Source organism: Colias eurytheme, chromosome 10 (genome assembly GCF_061535395.1).
Source record: "Colias eurytheme isolate Ceu_HAF_F1 chromosome 10, ilColEury1 Martin Lab GWU primary, whole genome shotgun sequence".
In the NCBI taxonomy this organism is placed as follows: Eukaryota; Metazoa; Arthropoda; class Insecta; order Lepidoptera; family Pieridae; genus Colias; species Colias eurytheme.
The window spans coordinates 11121663-11144941 of record NC_142989.1 but is presented as its reverse complement, the minus strand read 5'-3'; the positions used below and the strand labels follow the sequence as shown (position 1 = coordinate 11144941).

The following is a 23279-nucleotide window of genomic DNA, read 5'->3' as shown; positions in this document are numbered from 1 at the left end:
TAAATTTGTATGATTTTAAAGAACAACTACCTAATTAGAGTTTCTTGTCGTATTTTCTCTGTTGAAACTGTATTCTGAAGCTTTGGTAAATTTTTTTTTTTTTTTTTTTTTTTTTTTTATTAAATAAGGTTGCTAATTAAAATAGCACCTTATACAAATTACAATCTAGCCTACAAGACTAATAAGTAATTTTATGTTAACCTAAATTTCTAAATAACTTATTCTAAGAGAGTGTCCATTGTCACTTGCTTAGTGTCTGTTAAGGGGAAGTAAGTCACTTTGCTCGTGTGCTTTGGTATACAGATAATTGTCACTGTTCACTTTTCACTTATCACTACACTAACTCAAAAGGTTTAGTCCTTTTTAGTCTTCGCACTAGGTCCGTGGTATCAAGGAGCTGGATAGCCTCAACATTCACGTGATGATGAAGTCGATGTTGATGAGCTTCTGCATGTTTTTGAACAATTTTGTCCACGGTGTCCACTTTTAGGTCACGGTGGAGGTCACCATTACGGATGTACCAGGGGGCATTTACAATGTCTCTCAGTACTTTATTTTGGAAACGTTGTATTATGTTAATGTTGCTTTTTTTGGTACAGCCCCACAGCTGAATACCATACGTCCATACTGGCATGAGGACTTGTTTGTATATGAGAAGCTTATTATGTATCGACAACTGGGAGTATCTTCCAAGAAGCCAATACAATTTCTTATAGCGCAAGCCTAATTCTTCTCGCTTCTTCTTGACGTGAGCCTTCCAGCGTAGCTTAGCGTCAAGCGTCATACCAAGGTATTTCGCCGTGTTAGCATAAGGTATTTGTTGGCCATTAAGGAGTATCGGGACAATCTGTGTTCTTTTGTTTGTAAAATTTATGTGAACGGATTTTGATTCGTTCAATCTTATCCGCCATTTCCGAGTCCATTCATAGACCTGGTTCACAGCTTCTTGGACTTTATCTCCTGCTTCCTGGTAAGTGATGCCTGTGGCCATGATAGCAGTGTCGTCAGCAAATGTTGCAGTAATGTTTTTTTCTAATACTGGGATGTCACACGTGTACAAAAGGTATAGGATGGGACCTAAAACACTTCCTTGTGGCACACCAGCTCGTATTTCCTTGAGGTCCGAGAAGGCATCGTCTTGTCGAACTCTAAAGACTCGATTGGTTATATACGATTCTAAGATATCTGAAATTTGTTTTGGTAGCATTGTTCTTATTTTATGAATGAGACCTTTGTGCCAAACCTTATCAAAAGCCTGTGCGACATCTAAAAACACTGCTGAACAGACTTTCTTTTCTTCAAACGCTTTTTCGATGACATTTGTTAATCTGTGAACTTGATCTATTGTGGAGTGTTTCTTTCTAAATCCAAATTGGTGTTCTGGAATTATTTTCTTCTCATCAAGTATTGGCATGATCCGTTTAAGTAACAGTTTTTCAAAAAGTTTTGATACTATTGGTAGCAACGAGATCGGTCGATATGATGTTACATCGTTTGGCGGTTTTCCTGGCTTTAATATCATAATAACTTCAGCAACTTTCCACAAATTAGGCACATATTTCAACCTAAATGCAGCGTTAAAGAGTGTTGTTAATTTGATTATAGCTTTGCGAGGCAAATTATGCATTATTTCGCCTGTGATTAAGTCAAACCCCGGAGATTTTTTTGGGTTAATACTAAACTTAATTTCGTTGGAGATTTCTTTGGGTGTTACAGACTTTATTTGTAATTCTTCATTAAGGTTTTGATCTTCAGGTAGTTCATTTGCGTCATCATCATATGGCTTAAAGATATTTTCCAGATGTTGCGCAAATCTTTTAGCTTTTTGTTCATTGTGGATAGCCCATTTTCCATTTTCTTCCTTAATTGGTGGAATATGCAGAACGGGTCTATTCATATGTTTCGTAGCTTTCCAGAGTGAGTAGTCTGTGCAGCGATCGTTAGTCAGTTTTTTGAGATATGACGTCATATTAGCGTCATTTAGTTTTTGTATCTCTCTTTGTAGCTGTTTTGTGAGATTATTTAGTAGCTTTTTATCACCAGGAAAACGAGTTTGGTGCCACCGGTTTCTCTGTTTTCTCTTTTCACGTAAAAGTTCGATAATGTTCTTCGGGTAGACTGCTCCCCTGTGACAAGGGCGACTATCTGGTGTGTTTCTCCATGCTGCTTGTTGTATGTCTACCATAAATTTTTCGACTTCAATGTCAAGTTGTTCTGGATTTTTTAATGGTATATTAAGTTTTATATGTGTGTCCAAGTCGATTCTAAAACTGTTCCAGTCTGTTTTCTTATTTACTAATCTTAGGTTATTATTCTTATTTATAATATTTATACATAATTTAAGAATTATGGGCGAGTGGTCTGAACTCATATCGTTCATACTCTTTATATCTAAATAGTTAGATGATATATTTTTATATATAAAGAAATCCAATAGGTCGGGTATTTTGTTTGGATCTGTAGGCCAATAGGTTGGTATGCCCGTAGATGCAAAGTTACAGTTCATATATTTCATGGCACTTAGAAGTTCTTTGCCTTTAGGTGTAATCAACCTGGAGCCCCAATGGGTATGTTTGGCGTTAAAGTCACCACCAACAATAAATCTGTCGCCAAAACTCTTGAGAAGGCTAACGTATTTCTCTTTATTAAAAGATTCTCTCGGTGGGAAATACAAGGCTGATATAGATACAGGACCACGTTTGGTTTCAACGCATACTGTTACGGCCTGTACTTCTTGTTCTTCGATTTTACTTATTTCATAGTGCTTCAACTTTTCTTTTATTATCACTGCACTTCCACCTCTAGCTGTATTATTTGGGTGAAGTGCAAGATATACTTTGTAACCTTTAAATTTAATGTATGATTGTTTGGTGAAGTGTGTTTCCGATACTAAGCACACGTCAATATTTTCTATTTCAAGGACAATTTGTAATTCATTGTGGTGTTTAAGAAGCCCATTGGCATTCCATTCCATTATGCTAAGTATTTGAGTCATTTTTTGGCAGTAGATGTAGCATTTCTATTGCTACTTTCCAGTTTCCTTAGTCTCTCGTCAAATGTGGACATAAGGCTTAAAATTTGGTTGAGTTTTCCTTCAACGCTGTCTTTCATTTGGTTGCTTCCTTTCGTCTGGTTACCACTCGCGATTTGTGCAAAAGTGATGTGCTTACTTACTTGCCTGCTTTCTTTCACAGCTGGAACCACTTTTGTATCTGCTGTTTTCCGCTGATTTGGGATATTTAGTTTTTTTGTCGCTTTATTTTTAAGCGTCTGCATTTCTTTTGCTACCATGCATCCTCTATAGTTCGCAGGATGTGGAGCGCCACAATGCACACACTTTGGCTTTTCTTCTGCTGGCTTTTTACAATCTTTAGTTAGATGTTTACCAGTGCACTTTACACATCTTGGATCCTTGGAGCAATATTTTTGGGTGTGCCCGTAGGCTTGACATCTTTTACACTGAGGAACTAATTTAGAGGTTTTCAAGGGATGGATTTCCACCCTGCATCCTAATATAGACGTTATCTCATAGATTTTGTTTATTTCCTCTCCGTTATTAAAGGTAAGCATGAACATATTGAGAGGTGTCTTGTCCTTCCACCTCAGCTTGTTTACTGCCTCCTCAACTTTGAAGCCTTTTCTTTTCAGGTCTTCTACAATTCTATCTGGGTTGCATGTATGGTGCAATTTCTTAGCTATAACTCGTATTGGTCTTAATTGTTTGTTTTCATAGGAATGCCAATGAAAGCCATCGGCAGTCAAAAACTCTGTGATGGTCCGATATACTGTTTCATTTTCAGTATTAATTTTTACGGTTTCTCCGTGCATAATTTTAATTGTAAAGCCGCCCCCTGGCGACTTTTCTAAGAGGAGATCAAAGAACGATTGGTAGTTCCTGATGTCATCTACTATTATAGGTGGAGGAAGTGGCACCTTTTTGGGTTTTACTTTCTCCTTACTTTCCTCATTTCGCTCTTCTTTATCGGAGATATGAGTGGGTGAAGTGTTCAATTTGCGTTTTTTCCTGCTCTTGGTTCTAATCCACTCCGTTTCTTTGGCAAGTTCTTCTTCATCAGTACTGTATTCTACATGGGAAGAACACTTCTTTTCAATTTCTTTTTTCTCTGGAATTTCCGTTTCCACTGGAGTCAAAGAGTTCAATTTTTGTTGAAGAAGTTTTACTTGTTCTTCCAGATGCCTTACGTGGGTTTGAAGATTTTCACGTACATTTTTCTCTTCGGAATAGTACTTGTACAACAGATGTTCAGTTTCAGTTCTTAAGTTTATTTTTGATTTATCGGTATTCATGGTTATTTATTTTAGCGAACGAATCTTACTTCGCCTTAATAATTGTTTTTGCTATCGGAGCGCAATAACTAGGTCATTGCGGCCGGCCGCAGCGACGGCGTTGTTGTGATGTGTTAGCACTTTTTAGTAGCTCGAGCGAGACGTCTACTCTCAGCAAGATCAAACAAACACTGACACTGTCATTGCGTACTAAGACCCCTGTAGAACCGCCATCCTGTTACAAATGACCCACAATTTCGCGTCATTTGTAACAGGATGGCGGTTCTACAGGGGTCTTAGTACGCAATGACAAAAAGAAAAATGATGGTCCGAACGCTGATACCGGATGCGTTAAGATACTGTAATATAAAATATAACAGTATCTTAAGATAAAATATTATAGTATCTTCACCGTGTGTGACGCGCTTTATTGATAACGACCGTCGTATACAAACTAAGTATACAAATATAATATATTTAATTAGTCATTTTTCATAGGGCGCCCAAGGCACTCCGGTCCCCTGAATGCGGGCCTGTTAACGTTGTACTTATTTCCTCGTCATAACAGGACTACGCCCCACGATTCCGCCAATTTATCAAACGACATTTAAAATAAATTTCCGCATCTCGATGGGGATTCGAATATTGGCTATATTGTAAACACCAAGCCCTCTTCCTATATCCTGAATGAATTTTTGCCGACGTGTCGCTAATTTGTGATTGTGGCTCTTAAATGTAGCGGAGTAAAAGGTCTCTAAATAATTACAAACATTTGTATGATAGATAATTTTTATGGTTTCTTGCTAATAATTATTCTACTTGTTCTGTTCTTGTCCTCCAATAGTGGTATTATTGCTTGTTTTACCGTGGTTGCCTGGAAGAGATGACTAATAAGTGATAAAGCCGGCAAATAAGTTGTACTTTGTCTTTTTCTGTAAGTAGTTGTAAGGTCTCCTGTTTGTGCAAGTGCATTAAAGTGTTAAATAAAATAAATACCACAAGTTTTATTATATGCGCTATAGCACTGGCGCAGCGACGTATTTGCTTTTGATTTCGTATTTTCTTTGACAAGGGCGACGGGCGGTTGTCATGCTCCATCTGCCTTTTATTTTGTAATCTAATCTTCCACTAGATTGTAGGTTTTGAATAAAATTGAATGCATTCTTCCACTCTAAGCTTCCACTATTATAATTATTAGGGACTAGAAGAAGCCTTTTGAGCTTTCATACAAAAAATAATAACAATATGGTCCGGGAGCCAGCAGCAGATTTTATGACCAAGTTCCTCTCAAGCGGTAATTAGTAAAATGCTTCAAAGTATAGTATTATGAAGCCTCGTGAACGTCAGCTGGAGCTCGGTTGGGGGGAAGAGCGGTTGTAGCCTCCCGTATCAGCTGACGGTTTTTCCACCAAGATACAGCCAGCTGACATATATATTTATCCACAGTTACATATAAGCTATCATCAGGTAAATTTTTGTTTGAGAGGAAATAACGGAAAATAAATTTTTCTTTAAATTTAACTTTCATGTTCGAGACACCAGCTGACGTATAATACACCATGTTGTAACCAGCTGACTATTTTTTTTCGTTGAGATATTGGGTTAGCTACAATTTGACAAATTTTTAGCTGAGAGGAAATGAATGAATGAATGTATTTTTTTTCCTATGTGCGTGGGAGGCTACAACCGCTCACCCCCCCAACCGAGCGCCAGCTGACGTTCACGAGGCTTTATAATACTATACTCTCATGCGTCTGACGAATTATCTCTTGAGAGGAAATAGTTAACCAAATTTGCACCTGGCTCCCTAACCAATAGAATTTCTATGAAATTGACACAAAATCTATAACATGGGATTAACATATGGGATGCTTTTATCTCGAATAAGATATAAGGTGACTTGACAGATAGAATTGACATTGATGTAATAGAGATGATAAATGTAGATATGTATGACAAGCACACAGAAGTGAGTAGGTACCTACTTCTGATGATGAGCCAATCAAAATAAAGATGATGTTCTGACGCACTCTTGTTACATAAAATTGTAAGGTTTCATAAACAGAATTCACAGGTAACTGATAAGTTCTGTTAATTTGATAGCTCTTATGGTAGTTACTTAACTTACTACTTTAAATACATACTTCGATAATTTTAATAAAGGCGTCATCTGATATTATTATGTGTTGTATCAGTACAAAATCCTACTTTCCGAACTTTTGGACACTAATTTCTATGTACTATTCGATTTTAAATGAAATAGAAACGAAGAAAGAAATATTTGGTGATGAACTAAGAATCTCTTGGGTGCGAAATAACTAATTTCTGAACGATGTCCTTATGTCCTTATGTGTGTTCTGTCCTTATAAAAGAAAGCTACCTAGTTGAACAAAGAAATGTTTTAGTTTTAATAATCGCTTATCGTCATACAATTTTCTATGACCAAAGTCTTATAACGTTTTTCCCGCCCTCGATATGAAAATTAGCTGATACTTCGAGACTTAACACCGGTAATGGCGGCTTTGCCTCTAAACGATTTTATGATTGAATTTCGATAAAGAGGTTATGAATATTTCATCTTCAATTTCTATTTATATCGACTTTATTTCTTTCAGCGGTGGCAAGGTGACTGATGGGTTTTTTATTTAATGTACCTATATTAATTGCTAACATTTTTATATGGACTGTTATTTACATTATTGACTCTATTTTTTGGTAGTTTGTATTTCCTAAAGTCCATCGAAAAAACGATTTTATAAATTCAAATTCAAATTATATTTATATTTATAGTAGTTACAAATAATAGATGTTTTAATTTTGATTTGATGATTGATGAGTTAATTTTTAATTACAATATTATGTGGCTAATACATTCTACCCGTTGATTAGTGTGCAAACTGCAAATATTAAAAAAGAAAGTTGAGCGTTCGTGCAATTTTCACAATTACGCGAACGCACTACGTTTTACACGATTATATCACACACTTATCACACGCAATTCAGTTTACACTATAAATTCTTCAATGACATAAAATTGTTTTACCATTTATCTAGGTTATAAAGATTTATTTAAAAAAAATGATGTTTCGAATTGAATACTGTTTAGTATCAATCTGAAATAGGTATATGGAGTAATATATAATAATTAAATAATTAATTGAATTCCTTATTATTATGTGCAAATAAAAGGGGTATTAAGTATTTTTGCTATTATAGGTTGTATAATATTACGAAGGTTCATTTATGCCATGTCACAATTTGTAAAAGTTAAGAGAAAAAATTTCAAGGACGAGATACCGTCACATAGGAGGGCGACGATTTTGGTATCTTTGAATTTTGCCAAAGAAGTTTCACTTCTGACACGTGTGCTCGGCACACAGGTTCTTTCTCTATTTTTTGTCCAATTTTCAACCTCTAAATCTTAAGGCTCCTATATCGATTACTATTAAGTCAGGCCATATATTGACGTGTCTGGTCCAATATTAATCAGGGCCTTGTCCGGGCCGCCAATCGCACTTGGCACTGACAGGCGTAATTAGTGACGTCATAGTCCTGCGGGAGCTGCGCAGGTTAACCGACTGGGCAAAAAAGGATAAATAGTTAGGTATCAGTTGTAAAATATGCTGAGAATTTTATTTATTTATAACCATAAATGTCTGGCAGAAATCGCTTAAAGTGGTAAGACCGCCCTCTGTACATATTTTAACTTGTATCGCTCTTATTTTGAAATCCTGTATTTTTGTGTGCAATAAAGAATTTTTCATTCATTCATTCATAATTTACACAATGACAGACTTCTAGGTGATCCAATTTGCCACAACGCTAAAAAATAAAAAGCTTTCCATACTAATCTTATATATATAAAAATGAATCGCAAAATGTGTTGGTAAGCGCATAACTCGAAAACGGCTGAACCGATTTCGATAATTCTTTTTTTATTATATTCCTTGAAGTACGAGGATGGTTTTTATGTAGAGAAAACGTAAACATGTACCACGGGCGAAGCCGGGGCGGACCGCTAGTATTAAATAAGAGTAAGTATGTACTTCAGTAATAACTATCCTGACTACATAATTTAGAACTTGAATCTCGGATCTCGCTTCATGGCAATACCGTCACGTCATGGAGTAAGGCGACGATTTTGATATACCTATTTAAAATTTAAATCTTGTAAAAGAAGTTTCACTTCTGACTCGTGTGCTCGGGACGCCTATTCACATTTGGCAATTTTCCACAGAGGCTCTAAGTATGATTGAAGTGCCATATATTCCATACCAAAGCTGTCAATACACCAACATATTACTTACTATGCTGATGTTTTCTCCCAGGCGTTCCCACGTTCGCACTACGTGTGATGGAAAAATTACAAACATGATATTAATGTCCCCGGAAGAATATTAAAAACCGGCCAAGTGTGAGTCGGACTCGCGCATGAAGGGTTCCGTACTATGGGGAGGTCCTTGATATATTTTTTATTTTTAGTATTTGTTGTTATAGCGGCAACGGAAATACTTACATCATTTGTGAAAAATTCAGCTTTCTAGCTATCACGGTTTATGACATACAGCCTGAAGACAGACAGACAGACAACGAAGTTTCAGTAATAGGGTCCCGTTTTACCGTTTCGGTACGGAACCCTAAAAGCGAGGTTATTAAGGGTTCGATCGGAATGCGTTTTATTGGATTCTCTCATAAAATAATATCGGGTGACATGTTTTCTGGTGCTATGGGTAAACGGAGTGGTTGGTAGAAATAAAGAGGTAGGGGAAAGGGGCCTAAAGTGGGCACAGAGCCTAAAGGGGGCACTCAGTATAGTATCGGAATTTTAAATAATGGCGCGCGCGCGACTCGTGAGCACGATCCCCACACCCCTCCCACCTCGCGGCAGTCGTTGGATTCGCTTGCGAGCACGCATTTACAAGCTGCAACAAATAAATGTTTTTCGACGATTTTTGAAAAATATTGCAAGGTATGTAATATGTGTTCTTTTTATTTTGGTGTTTACAATCCTTAAACCAAAATTTGTTAGTTATTAAGTGGCTATCTGGCCATATTTTGGTTCCATAAAATTCCACGTGTCTAAAAATTTTGAGGTAGAATTTCGTCTGAACCTTTCAAATGTCGAAAAAGGCAAAGCGGGCAGGGTAAAGCGGGCACGCGCCCGCTTTGCCCCGTCCGCTAAAATGTTACATTCTTTTGTTAATTTGCTTTTTCCTTTCAGATGACCGCTTATGACCGGCGTAAATATAAGCGTAAAACTTCACAAGCCTCATGGCAACGCTCAACTATGCAGCAAACAAAACGAGAAGTGCAAGAGTTAGGAAAACCTGTCAAAAAAGTAACAACTAAATATGGGATTCCAAGAACGACATTGCAGACATCTTAAATTGGGTTCGTGTAATGTAAAGCTTGGTAGGTTTACTACTTACTGTCTTTTCTACGGAACAAGAAATGGAGCTTTTGGAATACGTATTCCACATGGACTCTTTATTTTACGGGCTGTCTAAACAAGAATTTTTGGAATTTGTATACCTACCTATTACATTATTTTAGGATTTATAAAAAAAAATATATATGAAATAATTGTATCGCTTATTAGAGACTAAATAATGATAGACTGTAAACAGGGCGTTATTTTTTTAAATATTATTTCAGATATATCTAGAAATATTGTACCTAAAAGTTTAAAGCTCCTAAGAAGTTCCTTTGTTTCATATATTCATTTAAAAATAATTGTATGACTGTTTGAAATACATAACTTATAAAATATTTTTGTGTCTTTTATTATTGTATATATTATTTGTGACTGGATATTTTGAAATCTACTGTTTAAATCCAGGCATGCCCGCTTTACCCAACTACTGCCCGTTTTGCCCTAAACGAAAGCCCGCTTTAGGCCTCCCCTTCGGGCAAAGCGGGCAATCGTAGGCTTTTAGTAATCTGTTAATAATTATTATATACTTTAACTTTTGACAAATTTAACCACTTAGCATTCAAAAGTATTTATTAATGGAACTTTTGGCTAAAAAATAATTGGATTAACTTCTTTTCAAACTTCATTTTTTTTAATTTTCCCGTAAGGTGCCCCCTTTGGGCCCATCTCCCCTATGTTTGTGTGTTTGTTTGTAAGAATAGCTGGAATTATTTAACTGTATTGATATTTTTTCAACGGGAGTTTCCTCCTTTTATTGCTTCTAAACTGTATATCGTATTTATAATAAAATATTTATGAGCATATCTTTTAGCATATTTTCGGATTATTCCGGGAGACTAAGATACGAGTTAGATACTAAAACAATATTTAACATAATATAAATAAAATAAAACTATTCCAACTTAGGCGTACCCAACTGATTTTTTTTGTGAAACCTTTTCAGAAAAAACAAAAAATCGTATAATAGTTGCTGTCAATTGTCTGTTTCATATTGCGTTGAAGAAACAACTAGCAGATTAATCAGCCGTTAAAAGTGCAGCCTGCAGCCTCTGTTGAGCAACTGAAAACTAAAAATGAAAAATAAAAAAGGCAGTTGTTATCTACAACAGCCACTCGACAACAACGTAACAGCATCCATCTTCTAAGCAATCGAATTGTCAAATATGTGATGCCGATGTCAATTTGCTTCTGCACTATCTGTACCAATTCTTCCTTTCTTTCTAGTTTTCAAGAAAATAAAGCAAGCAAATAAGGGAACTGGTTTCTAAGATAGATTATATGGGTAACATAGTTACGATATAATCCGAAGGGTGGGAGACAATTACACATTCTCAGCTGCGATCCGAAGCAATGTTATGAACTCACTGTACCTTCAAATTAGAAGATGGTTTTGCAGATGTGTCGAAACGCTGTTTACGATTGGGTCAAGTTTTGAGCTAATAAATACTTTTTATCGATTATGTGTTGTTTTAATTATATAGTTTAAGAGCTTTCTCAAAGTATGATCGTCTCTTTGGTGCAGTGGTTATCGCGTGTGTCTAAAAACAAGGGTTCGATACCCGGTGAGGACGAACTCACATTCGTCACGAAAAATGATCGGTGAAACATCACAAGGGGACACGGGACTTCACTTTTTTTTCCAATTATGATTTTTTAATTCAGCCTTTATTCAAGAGATAATGTTAGGTTTATCGTAGAAAGAGCCAATGAGAAATTACAACTAACGTAGCAATCATGTAGCTTTCTACTGCAGTCAGAATATAAGAAACTGATTAAGTAGTTTTTCAAGTAATCAAACAAACAAAAATCGTTTTATTTTTCTTTAATTTGTTTCTTATTATAGAGAGTCTAGTAAATGTTCGCTTGCACTTGTAACTCAGGACTAATGACATAAGATAAGGAGGTTCGCGTTCAAAAGCCAATCAGTTTTTACATATAAAACGCTAAACAGATGCAAATGTGGGAAATTAAATGCAATATTTTTAGTTTTCTACTTTTACAAATAATCAACAGTCAGAACTACAGACTATTGCATCAAAAATTAAAGAAATACAGGAATCCAATCACAATATAGACAATTCCATCGCCATGCTAACAAGTCAAAATGAAGAATACAGAAGAAAAATACAAGATATGGAAATTCAGGCAAAGAAGGATAGAGAATATATTGTCATGCTAGAAGAGAAAGTCGAAGATACACAAAGGGATATTCGTAAAACAAACATTGAGATAAAAAATGTTCCAATACAAAGTGGAGAATCTAGGGAAGATTTAATAAATATGTTTTTACACCTGTCCAGAAATATTGATTGTAAATTGGATAAATCTCAAATTCGGGATATTTTTCGAGTGCGTCCCAAGTCCCGCAATGGGGATACTGTAAAGAACTCAACTATTGTAATCGAGATGGTTTCTGCATTATTAAAACGCGATATACTGAGTATGGCGAAATCCTTCAATATTAAAAACAAAACGAAACTACAAGCGAAACACTTGGGACTCATGACAAATGGTGACACCCCTATTTTTATCTCAGAACAATTAACTCAAAAGGGCGCTCGTCTATTCTTTCTCGCAAGAGATCTCACAAGATCGGGTAACTTTAAGTTCTGCTGGACGTCTTTTGGTCGTGTATACGTAAGAAAGGATGAAAAGTCTTCAATTATCACTATAAAAACCGAGTCACAAGTTCATCAGTTAATGCAGCAACAGCAAACTTCGACACAAGCATGACTCGCGGTACTACTATCTGTTTTTTATTGTCTCTCATTAACTGCTCTAGTGTTAGTTTTATATATTATTTTTTACTTTACTTTTAATTTTTGCATTGTATCTAAGCATATACAGGAGTTTGAAATGTTTGATGCCTCAACTAGTATGAATTCTCGATGTATCTCAGTACACTATTCTACTCACCTAACTACTCATATTTCAACTCACACCACACTTAATTTAACTATTATCATAAATTACACTACACACACATACACAAAATCCGCACACATATTGCTATCATTCAAACAGTCTTACGAGTTCATAAAACTTGGCTTTTTATTGGGGGAATCTATACTAACTACCGTATATTTTAGCATCTCATACATAACCTGTTTTGATTATGACATTATTATCCAGTGTCAATTTCTCTCTGAACTAATACAATATTTCTGCTTTTTAATAAAAGCCTCACTGATACATCATGTGTACACTTACTTAAAAAATGGCAGCAGTTAATCAACTTTATGCAATAAGAGACTTAGACCAAACAATGCCATTTCCACAAATAAGTTGTGATATACAGGACCTTACTAAATCCATAAATATTTCAAATGCAGATCTTACTATAATGTGCCAAAATATAAGAAGTATCTACCGTAACCTAAATGACTTCCTAACAACTGTATCGGTACTAAAATCTGATGTGGACGTACTAATTTTTACAGAATGTAGATTAAATAAATTTAAACCTATCCCACAAATACCTGATTATACTGCACTAGAATCGGTATTTAATCAAAATCAAAACGATGGAGTTATTATCTATGCTAAATCCTATCTCAGACCTAACCTAAAAGAAATTAAATTGGTACATGCATCTTGTGTGCAGCTTGAAATCCTTGACCTTACCATTTTGGGCATCTACCGATCGCCCTCTAAACAAAATGCGTCCGAATATATAGAATCTCTTAATAACCACCTTGTAAATATAAAATCACATCGTAACATAATTATAACAGGTGATATAAATATTGACATTCTAAATAGTATGAACGAACAATCTTACGAACGTAATAATAGAGTTACTTATTTAAATATGCTGGCTGATCATGGTTTTCTTGCTGCACATACGCTGCCAACGAGAGACTCTAGTTGCTTAGACCACTTTATGGTGAAGCTAAACAATTCAAAATTTTCGGCAAATTCTGCTGTATTAAATACCAGTATCACTGATCATCTAACAATTTTCTTAAGTATAACAAAACTTAAAATTCATACCGTAAATACAAAAATTATTGAATATGTGAATTATGATGAAGCCTATGATAGGCTTCTTCAAAAGAATTTAGAGTCTCTGTTATTGTGCGATGATCCTAATTTAGTCACGGAGTGCCTACAGTTATATCTATCTGAGGCATTAGATGAGAGTAAAACAATAAGAAGAACGACCAAAAAACACCGAACTATTAAACCGTGGATAACAGCAGGTATTCTCAGGTGTATCCGAAATAGAAATCAAATGCAACTTAAAGTCAAAGCGGACCCTCTAAACGATATTTTAAAACTTACATACAGACGTTACAGAAACCATTGTAATAACTTGATTAAAAAATTAAAACGAAATTATGACAGAGAAATGTTAAGTAAAGCAGCTAAAAACTCAAAAGAATTATGGAAATCGATAAGACAAATTACCAACTTTAAACCAGCTAAATTACACAGTAAAGATCTTCTCAAGTCGGATTCTTCTCCTTGCAAATCGGTAAATTTGGTTAATGATTTTTTCGCTGATGTCGGTAAAAAGTTGGCAAATCAACTTTTGACTAAAAATTCTAATTTGGTAAGGAACCCTACTCCAAACACGACTAACCTAAACAGCTCTTCTTTCGTTCTTCTAAAAACCGATGTCAGTGAAGTTAAAACAATAATCACGACGTTAAAATCTGATAGTGCCCCAGGGTGGGACAAAATACCTACAAAATTTCTTAAAATTTGCTCTTCTATTGTAGCTCCTGCTATTTGTCACTTAGCGAACTTATGTTTTAGTACAGGTATATTCCCCGCTCAGCTGAAAAAGTCAGTAGTTGTTCCGGTGTATAAGGGTGGGGATGGATCCGATGTCAATAATTATCGCCCCATCTCAGTTCTGCCAGCAATCTCTAAAGTTATCGAAAAGCTCATTAATAGTAGACTCCTTAATTACTTTGAAAAATATAACATCTTCTCTGACTCACAGTTTGGGTTCAGGCGCGGTCTTTCAACCGAAGATGCTGTGCTGAAATTAACATCTCTTATATCTGACAGACTGGATGAAGGCAAAAAATGTTTGGCTGTTTTTCTAGACCTGAAAAAGGCCTTTGACACCGTTTCCATCCCTATTCTTATCCGTAAGCTGGAGCATGCAGGCATTCGTGGTACACCCCTTAATCTAATGGAAAGTTATTTAACAGAGCGGACTCAATGTGTAAAAATAGAAAATTATATTAGCTGCGATAGAGGCGTTACCTGTGGTGTGCCACAGGGAAGCGTTCTCGGACCAACGCTCTTTTTAGTCTATATCAATGATCTCACTAATTTAAGTATATTAAATGGAAAAATCTACTCTTACGCAGATGATACGGCGATAGTGTTTAGTGGGAATTCATGGCTTTCTGTATTTAACGCGGCACAGATAGGTATTTCTAAAATTTCTGATTGGTTAATAAGTAATCTCCTCACTTTAAACATTAAAAAAACTAATTACATATGCTTCTCAATTAATAATAAAACACAACCTAATCCTAATCTTAACCTTAAGCTACACGAATGTGATGGAACTAATAATTTAAATTGTACTTGCGACACTATTGAAAAAGTTTTTACTACAAAATATCTCGGCATCATACTTGATCACCGCTTATCTTGGCATTCACACATTGATTATATGAACGAAAGAGCACGGAAACTAATCTGGATTTTTAAATCTTTGAGACATGTAACTTCACATAAGCTTAGGAATCAAATATACAAGTCCTTAGTTCAATCAATCTTAGCATATTGTATTCCTATCTGGGGGGGAGCTAACAAATCTAAATTCATAGAAATGGAGCGTGTGCATAGGTGTCTTCTGAAAGTCATGTATCAAAAACCTCGCCGGTTTCCAACGACAGATCTGTATAAACTATGTGATATTCTATCAGTCAGACAACTATACATCTTACTTATTACAATAAAAACACACAAAAAAACACCATTTATTTATACCACAGTGGAGGGAAGAAGAAGGAAGGAGGTAATTAAAACTCGTTGTACCAAAACTGTTTTTGCCAGACGCCAGTACTCAGCTAACTCAGCTTATATATATAATCATCTAAATAAATTATTTAACATTAATAGACTAACTTGTTGTGATTTAAAAAATAAAATAATGAATTGGCTAAAAACACTAAATTATGATGACACAGAAAACCTTCTTGCTACGTCATGCACTGTGTAATTATTACTTTTATATTATTTATTTAACTATAACCACGTGTAATCATTAGCTGGTAAATATTAATTGCTATTTAAATTCGTTCACTCACAAACTCGTGCTCATACATAAACCGACAAACACACACACACACACACACACACACACACAACACACAATACACAAACACATCACACACACACAATCATACACTCCACACTTAACTATTAATATTTAGTTATTAACAGTTTATTTTTTTCATGTAGATAACCTATTTTAAGTTAAGGAAGAGCGGGTCCTCCTGACACAGGTTTTATCTTAAACTTACTAGGAGGGCCCTACTACTCCAAATTGTGTAAAATTTAGAAAGGAAATAAACTATTTTTTATTTTTTATTTATTTTTTTTATTTTTAATATTATCACCGACATTGCTAGAGTAATGAATGTTATTTGGATGCCAGACTAAAATAATGAAAAAAAAACTTAGTCATTTGTATTTTTTACATTTGATTTTAATTTCTATACATTTTCTAGGTACTAAGGCAACTTTAGGTTTCGAATTTAGTTCATGAATTATTTTACATTTTATGAATTAATTAAATATGAAATATACATATATATTAAAAACAAAATATGAATTATTTTATTTTTAACATTAATTAACCCAGAAATTTTATATTGAAAAAACAATCATAACAAGGGTTTTCGAACTCTACCTTCATTATCCATTGATTTTCATCACCAATTAATTTAGAACAACTAAAACAAAATGAATAAATCGCGTTTAAAATCCGTTAAAGTTTTTAATTTCCAAACTAAAATTACTCAAAAAGTCGAAATCGAATTCGTACCGATGTTATGCCCTCCCATTTCCCAATCTCACACATAATATACATAGAAATAGGTACGACTTAATACATATATTTTCACGAAGGAGCCGATATAATGGTATCATTGAATATGTATTAACTCTAACAGATCGGACGTGGCCCAGAAATTGGCTTGTTATCATAATTTTATTACTCACAATAAGTACTGGGCTTGACTTCGTTAGCTGGTAAACATTTTTGGGAAGATCGTCGTATAGACTTGTATATTGTGTCGTAGTACATGTGTTATACGACAAAATTCATATATCTATACTAATATTATAGAGCTGTAGGGTTTGTTTGTTTAACGTGCTAATCTCAGGAAGTACTGGTCCGATTTGAAAAATTCTTTCGGTGTTAGATAGCCCATTTATCGAGGAAGGCTATAGGCTATATATCATCACGCTATAAGACCAACAGGAGCGGAGCCACGCAGGTGAAACCACGGGGCGCAGCTAGTGTAATATAATACATATATTATACGATAAAATGTAGTATTATATAATATTGTACATAGAGATATAGAAAAAGGACATTTAAATATTATGTTATTAACAAGACGGTGTGTTTCAAACTTCTGGTAGTAATTTGTAAGAGCGTAATCATCAGCGTAATATCTTTGTTTTTGTATTTTACTTTACGAGAAAGTATTTTTATTCTATTTCTTCATAAACATCTTGGATAATTAATATAAATTTTATAAGGAAGTTTGTAAGTTTGTGAGTTGAATTGAAGTCTCTCATATTGCATAATTCCTGGGATCTATATTTTTATTAGTTTTATCCTGGAAGCTAGCTTTTTATTTTTTGCTGGAACATTTTATTAAAAGCTCGAAAACGCTTTAAACTGAATTACCCGGGTTTTACAACTTCATAAAAGTAGGAGAAAGGAAAACAATAACACAGAAGTACTTTGCAAACTGACCCAGTTTTCGGATTGAATGCAGTTGGCCAATAGAGAAGCCTAAAAGGCACAAATAATCCAGAAGTGTACTAGAATAAAGCTAAAAGGATTTTCACAATAATTGAGATAACTATCTGGTGGATATCCTTTGTCGGTTTGTGTATTTGTTTAAGATGGACTATTTTATTATTAGTATAGGGTGTTTTATATTCTTTGACTAGCTTTGACTAGCTTTTGCTTTGTCTAAAACCTAATAAATTATATACGTCCTCTTGAATCGCTCTATCTATTTAAAAAACCGCATCGAAATCCGTTGCGCAGTTTTAAAGATTTAAGCATACATAGGGACAGAGAAAGCGACTTTGTTTTATATTATGTAGTTATGATGTATAAATCAATATCTGTAAGTTGGCTTTAATTTCGATAGTGCCGTGTTCCCTAGTGGGATATGGGGCAAATGTTTTTAATATTTTCTCCATACCATACAAGTAAAGATAATAGAAACAGATGTTGAGATTTCATCTTTCCTACTTATTTGCAGAAAATAGTTATAAATAAATAAATAAATAATTAAATATTATAGGAAATTATTACACAAATCGACCTAGTCCCACTGTAAGCTCAATTAAGGCTTGTGTTGTGGGTACTAGGCGACGATAAATATAATATTTAATAAATACATATATAGATAATAACACCCAGACCCAAGAACAAATAATTGAGTTCATCACACAAATATTTGCCCTGACCGGGGATCGAACCCGGGACCGTCGGATCAGTAGGCAGTTACTTTATCACTGCGCCAACCGCGTCGTCGAAGCGAAGTTGTGCGAAGTTGTAGTTGTCCTGCCTTCTGTGCCTACAACTTACAAGAATCAGAAATAAGACCGATCGTTATCGAGTATTGCGCTTAGCTTACAGATAATATTTTTGTTTTAATATATAACTAGCTTTATATTACTATCCCGGCATACGTTGCCTTACTCTTATCATTTATGTTGGCCGATTCTAAGATCTACCCAATGAGCACATAAAATTTCATGATAACCGGTCCTCTGCTTCGGAGGAGTATGGTTACTAACATTGTGGCACTAAAATTGTATATTTTTTACAGAATGAAAGAAAATCTATACTAATACTATAAAGCTGAAGAGGTTGATTGTTTGTTTGTTTGTTTCAACGCGCTAATCTCAGGAACTACTGGTCCGATTTGAAAAATTCTTTCGGTGTTAGATCGCCCACTCATCGAGGAATATATGTTACGCGGGTGAAACCGCGCAGCACAGCTAGTAAATTATATAGAGAAGCGATTGTAGCCTTAGTTTGTATTACTTGCGTGGTAGCAGTAGAAATCCATACTAATATTATAAATGCGAAAGTAACTCTGTCTGTCTGTCTGTTACTCAATCACGCCTAAACTACTGAATCAATTTGCATGAAATTTGGTATGGAGATATTTTGATACCCGAGAAAGGACATAGGCTACCTTTTATTGCGAAATATGTACCACGGGCGAAGCCGGGGCGGACCTCTAGTATTGTTATAAATATCGTAATATCTTTATGACGTCTTTGCTGACTTTTCCGAGACTCAACGCCCACTAGTTTCCTATTGGATTTAATATATAGTTATTAAATAAGTTACTATCGAATTTCGGTACAATCTAATCCCAGAAGGCTATCCATTGTGACTTAATATTTCACTTTTTATGACATAGGTGGGTCTGTAGGGTGACCATTAATTAGTAACTTTGAGAACTTAATTTTATGATGATTTTATGTACTGAAAATAGAATTTTACAATGCTGAGTCTACTTTGATGTAAGTTGAAAATATTAGTTACTAGCTTTCCGCCTGCGGCTTCGCCCGCGTTTTCAAAGAAAATCCCGCATAGTTCCCGTTCCCGTGGGATTTCCGGGATAAAACCTAGCCCATGTTACTCGTGGATAATGTAGCTTTCGAATGGTGAAAGAATTTTTAAAATCGGTCCAGTAGTTTATGAGCCTATTCATTACAATCAAACAATCAAACAAACAAACAAACAAAGTTTTCCTCTTTATAATATTAGTGTAGATGTAGATGTAGATGTACGTAATTTATGAAGTTGAAGTTGAAAAGCCCTAAAGTAGGTAGGCCCTGTAGTTTGGCAAAATAATACATGTTCACTATCCAAACATTTTTTAAAAGTGCGTCATTTTTTTCAGTAATGCACTATCATTTAGATACGGCTGGAAAAGGAACTTTTTCCATTGATTTTTCAATAAAGGAAGCAATTTCTATTGAATTTCCTTGGGAAACTTCACTGTCGTATATAAACGACTGTACAAGGAAGTAGGAACCTTTTCCATTGATTTTTCCATACATTTTCATTATCGAAGGAATTTTTTTAGAAACATTTCCCGTTAATCTGGTCACCCTTAAGATCAGAGTGGCGTAAAATATTGGGAAAAAGATGCGACAGGGAGTTTTACGGCTTTAGTAAGGGACTGTTTTTAGTCGCCTCTATAAAGAAGCCTCCATTTTGCACATCTATTACGTTTCTTTTACGTTATTATCAAATTAAAGCTTCAAAAAGTACTTGAATTTATTCTTATTGGTGTTAGATCGATCGACTGAAATTATACCGATAAATATTATTAAAACTGGAGTAAATGATTTTATTGGTATTAGAAGTACCTTAAACATTGAATTTTGATTGATTAATTATAATAAAGCTCAAGAAAAGTGCGCTACTCAAATTAACTCAGTTCACTAACATAGTATTTTATGAACCATTTATTAAGTAGTTGTGAAGTCGCATGCCCCCAAGTGGAGTAAGGGGCAGACATCTGTTTCACTGTTCGATTTTCTTTAGGGACAAGTAGGTGATCAGCCTTCTGTGTCCTGCCAGACCGAGACATTTTTTTTCTTCGTCTCCACCGGGAATCGAACCCAGGACCCCTCGGTTCTACGCGCACGCGTCCGGCGTCAACCACTGTACCAAGGAGGCGGTACTAAGTAGTACATAGTGCTTAAATGCGCAAAAACTGTTATTGAATAACCTTTTACTCTTTCTCATAATAGTTATTTTTTCACCACACTTTACCTGTCGTTTTCCACTAAAATATACGCGGTGGTAAAAGCTCACTTTTTATGCAGAGAAATAGAATTGGTTATCCATTAAAAATACGCGGCTATTCCATACGTTTTATTGAGTTGCGTATAAAATAGAATCGTTCTACATTCCGATATTGGGCCATAAGTTCCGCCAATACAGCGATAGAATACAAAACATAGGCCAGTGGGGCTCATATTTGAAATACAGGGCCGGACTATAGTTTTCAGTTTTATTTTGATCTTTAGAGCGTGAAAATTCGTAAATTGCAGTGTGATGAGTTAATGTAAAGATATTATTATGTATGAAATCATTGCATAGAAAGCCCTTAGAAATAATAAATCGATATTATAGTTTGTAGTTCTTGTAGTTTAGTTATAAGTGCTTTAATAATAATAATGACACAAAAAAATATAACATTGGAAAATAAATTCCCAATACCAAATCAATCAATCAACTTTAAACATATGAGTAATATATCAATTAAATGGGAAATAAGTTTATATTTTAATGATTTCAGATGATGATTTAATTTTGGTTATAATTTTAACAAAGCACATGCGTTATAATTGAAATCTAAACTAATTCTGTATCAAATCAGTTTGAATCGACCATTAGTTTTCACATAAGAAAAATGTAAATAATAATAAAATATACAATAAATGCAGGGCCTTAAAAGGCCCGAATCCGGCCCTGGCACCATCGTGTTTGTGAATTTCCAGCAGTTCGTGATTGATTAAGTGTCACCGACTCGGCCTTTATGAATTCTGTTTGCGACCGCTTTCAGCCTAATGTATGTAGCGATACAAGAAATAAATTGATTTCGCTGTACGGCCCAATTATTAAATAGTATGTTTATTTGGGTCACGTAGACAGGATTGGGTGAAATTTTGAGTATGGGGAGTATTGAAACTAGTTAGTATTTTTTTTGTAAGTAGTATTGATCTTTATAATTCTATTTAATTCAATGTCTTCTTTATTGCAATTTTTTTTCTTTTCTATCAAAGAACATGCTATTTCGACTCCACTTCCTTCACCAAATTGTAAATAATATTACCATAGAACTAAATTTGCTTATAAAATTGCCCATACACGCAATATGCTACAATAGGAGCCCATATAATACGCCCATAAAGAACTACTATACAGAACCACTTTAGTACAGGTTGCGTAACATTACCCCATCATGCATGGATATAAAAAGCCTAATCATTGTAAACACAGCGGTGGTTAATGAGAATGGCCGTCATTTCGCGTCCCGGAGGCCCGAGATCGAGCACTGTGGTACAATGTAAAGGTTGTCGTAGATTATGTAGCATATGCAAAATGTTTGTAAAAATGTTCGCGATCTACATTGTTGGCAAATTAATTGATCAAGATTGTTCATGTGTCAATGTTATTTATATAGATATTTATATATCTACATAAGCACAAGTCATACAATATTCATAATTTTAATAAATTAATGTAATAAACATGTATTTAATATTTATTAGTAAGAGGTTATTATAAGATTCAGTTGGACAAAGTCAGAACCAAATCTATTCTAATTTTAAGCCAATTAAAATGCTTAAACGATATTAACACTAAATAATTTTACAGAGGTTCGTACATATTGCATTCAATTCTAATTCTATTATTCCGTAAATATTCAAGCATCGAAAACAACTGCCCATCTATGATTCATAGCATGAATGGCAAGCATGACATGTCAATTGAGCGCGCACCTTACCATATTCAGTAATATAGTTGGACAGCGATTAACAACGCGTAAACTGATTTAGTTCAAGCTGATTCTCAGTGTATTGTGGGGACATTTCACCTGTTTGTGTAATGGACCATGCTACCTTCATTTGGAGATCTTATTTTGATACTGTTTTGGGACGTTTTGATTGTGTGTAGTGGTTTTGAAAATTGAGGTCAGTTTGGTTGTATTGGATATGGTTTTGTTGTGTTTATTTTGTATGCCTTTTTAATGATAGGTATGTATTGCAAAGTAAGGTAAAAATATATTGTAAAATATAAATGTAAGAAGCTTAGAACGAAATAACTCGTGTAGTTTATAAACGCTTCTAGAGCGAAATAATAAATTTAATCAAACTTTCAAGGTGCTTGTGCTCTAGTTTAATATTCATTATAATTTTTATACTTTAAATTAACGTTTTCCTTTTAACCGATCATGAAATAAAGTTATAATACTTATACAGTATGACAGGCTATAATTGTATGTAGGTACGATATAATGGGCGTATTAATGTAACATCACTGAATCTTTTTATTTCTTTTTTTTTGTGGGATCTTTTAAAATGATTTTAAGTGATATTTTGACAGTAAATTAAATGAAATATTTTTGAAAGGAAATTTAGAAAATAATCTGTCGAATTTGACTCTACATCTAATAGTAGCTTAATAGAAGATACAATTCAAGAAAATTGCTTCCTTTATTATGTATACAATCAATAATTAGTCTAAAACAAAAGAGAATGAGTCGATTTACCCATACAATTAAAAACAACTTAATGCTAA

General features: G+C 34.5%; 2 protein-coding genes across 2 annotated transcripts; both read left to right on the top strand.

The window, feature by feature from the left end:
* The first annotated feature begins 8998 nt into the window (after positions 1-8998).
* LOC149905455 (uncharacterized) lies at positions 8999-10056 on the top strand. The gene is made up of 3 exons (XM_090106580.1): positions 8999-9017; positions 9078-9256; positions 9509-10056. Exons 1-3 carry the CDS (start codon positions 8999-9001, stop codon positions 9671-9673), a joined length of 363 nt encoding a protein of 120 aa, XP_089962706.1. The 3' UTR covers positions 9674-10056.
* A 1753-nt stretch (positions 10057-11809) lies between these two features.
* Positions 11810-12454, top strand: LOC149905454 (uncharacterized). Its single transcript, XM_090106579.1, has one exon. It carries the CDS (start codon positions 11810-11812, stop codon positions 12452-12454), a length of 645 nt encoding a protein of 214 aa, XP_089962705.1.
* The last annotated feature ends 10825 nt before the right edge of the window (positions 12455-23279 follow it).

Bases quoted from the DNA above. Each gene is read 5' to 3' on its own strand.
- LOC149905455 (XM_090106580.1), top strand. The intron at 9,257-9,508 runs GTATGTAATATG...TTTTCCTTTCAG, and splicing joins TTTTTGAAAAATATTGCAAG to ATGACCGCTTATGACCGGCG.
- LOC149905454 (XM_090106579.1), top strand. From the start codon at position 11,810: ATGCTAACAAGTCAAAATGAAGAATACAGAAGAAAAATACAAGATATG.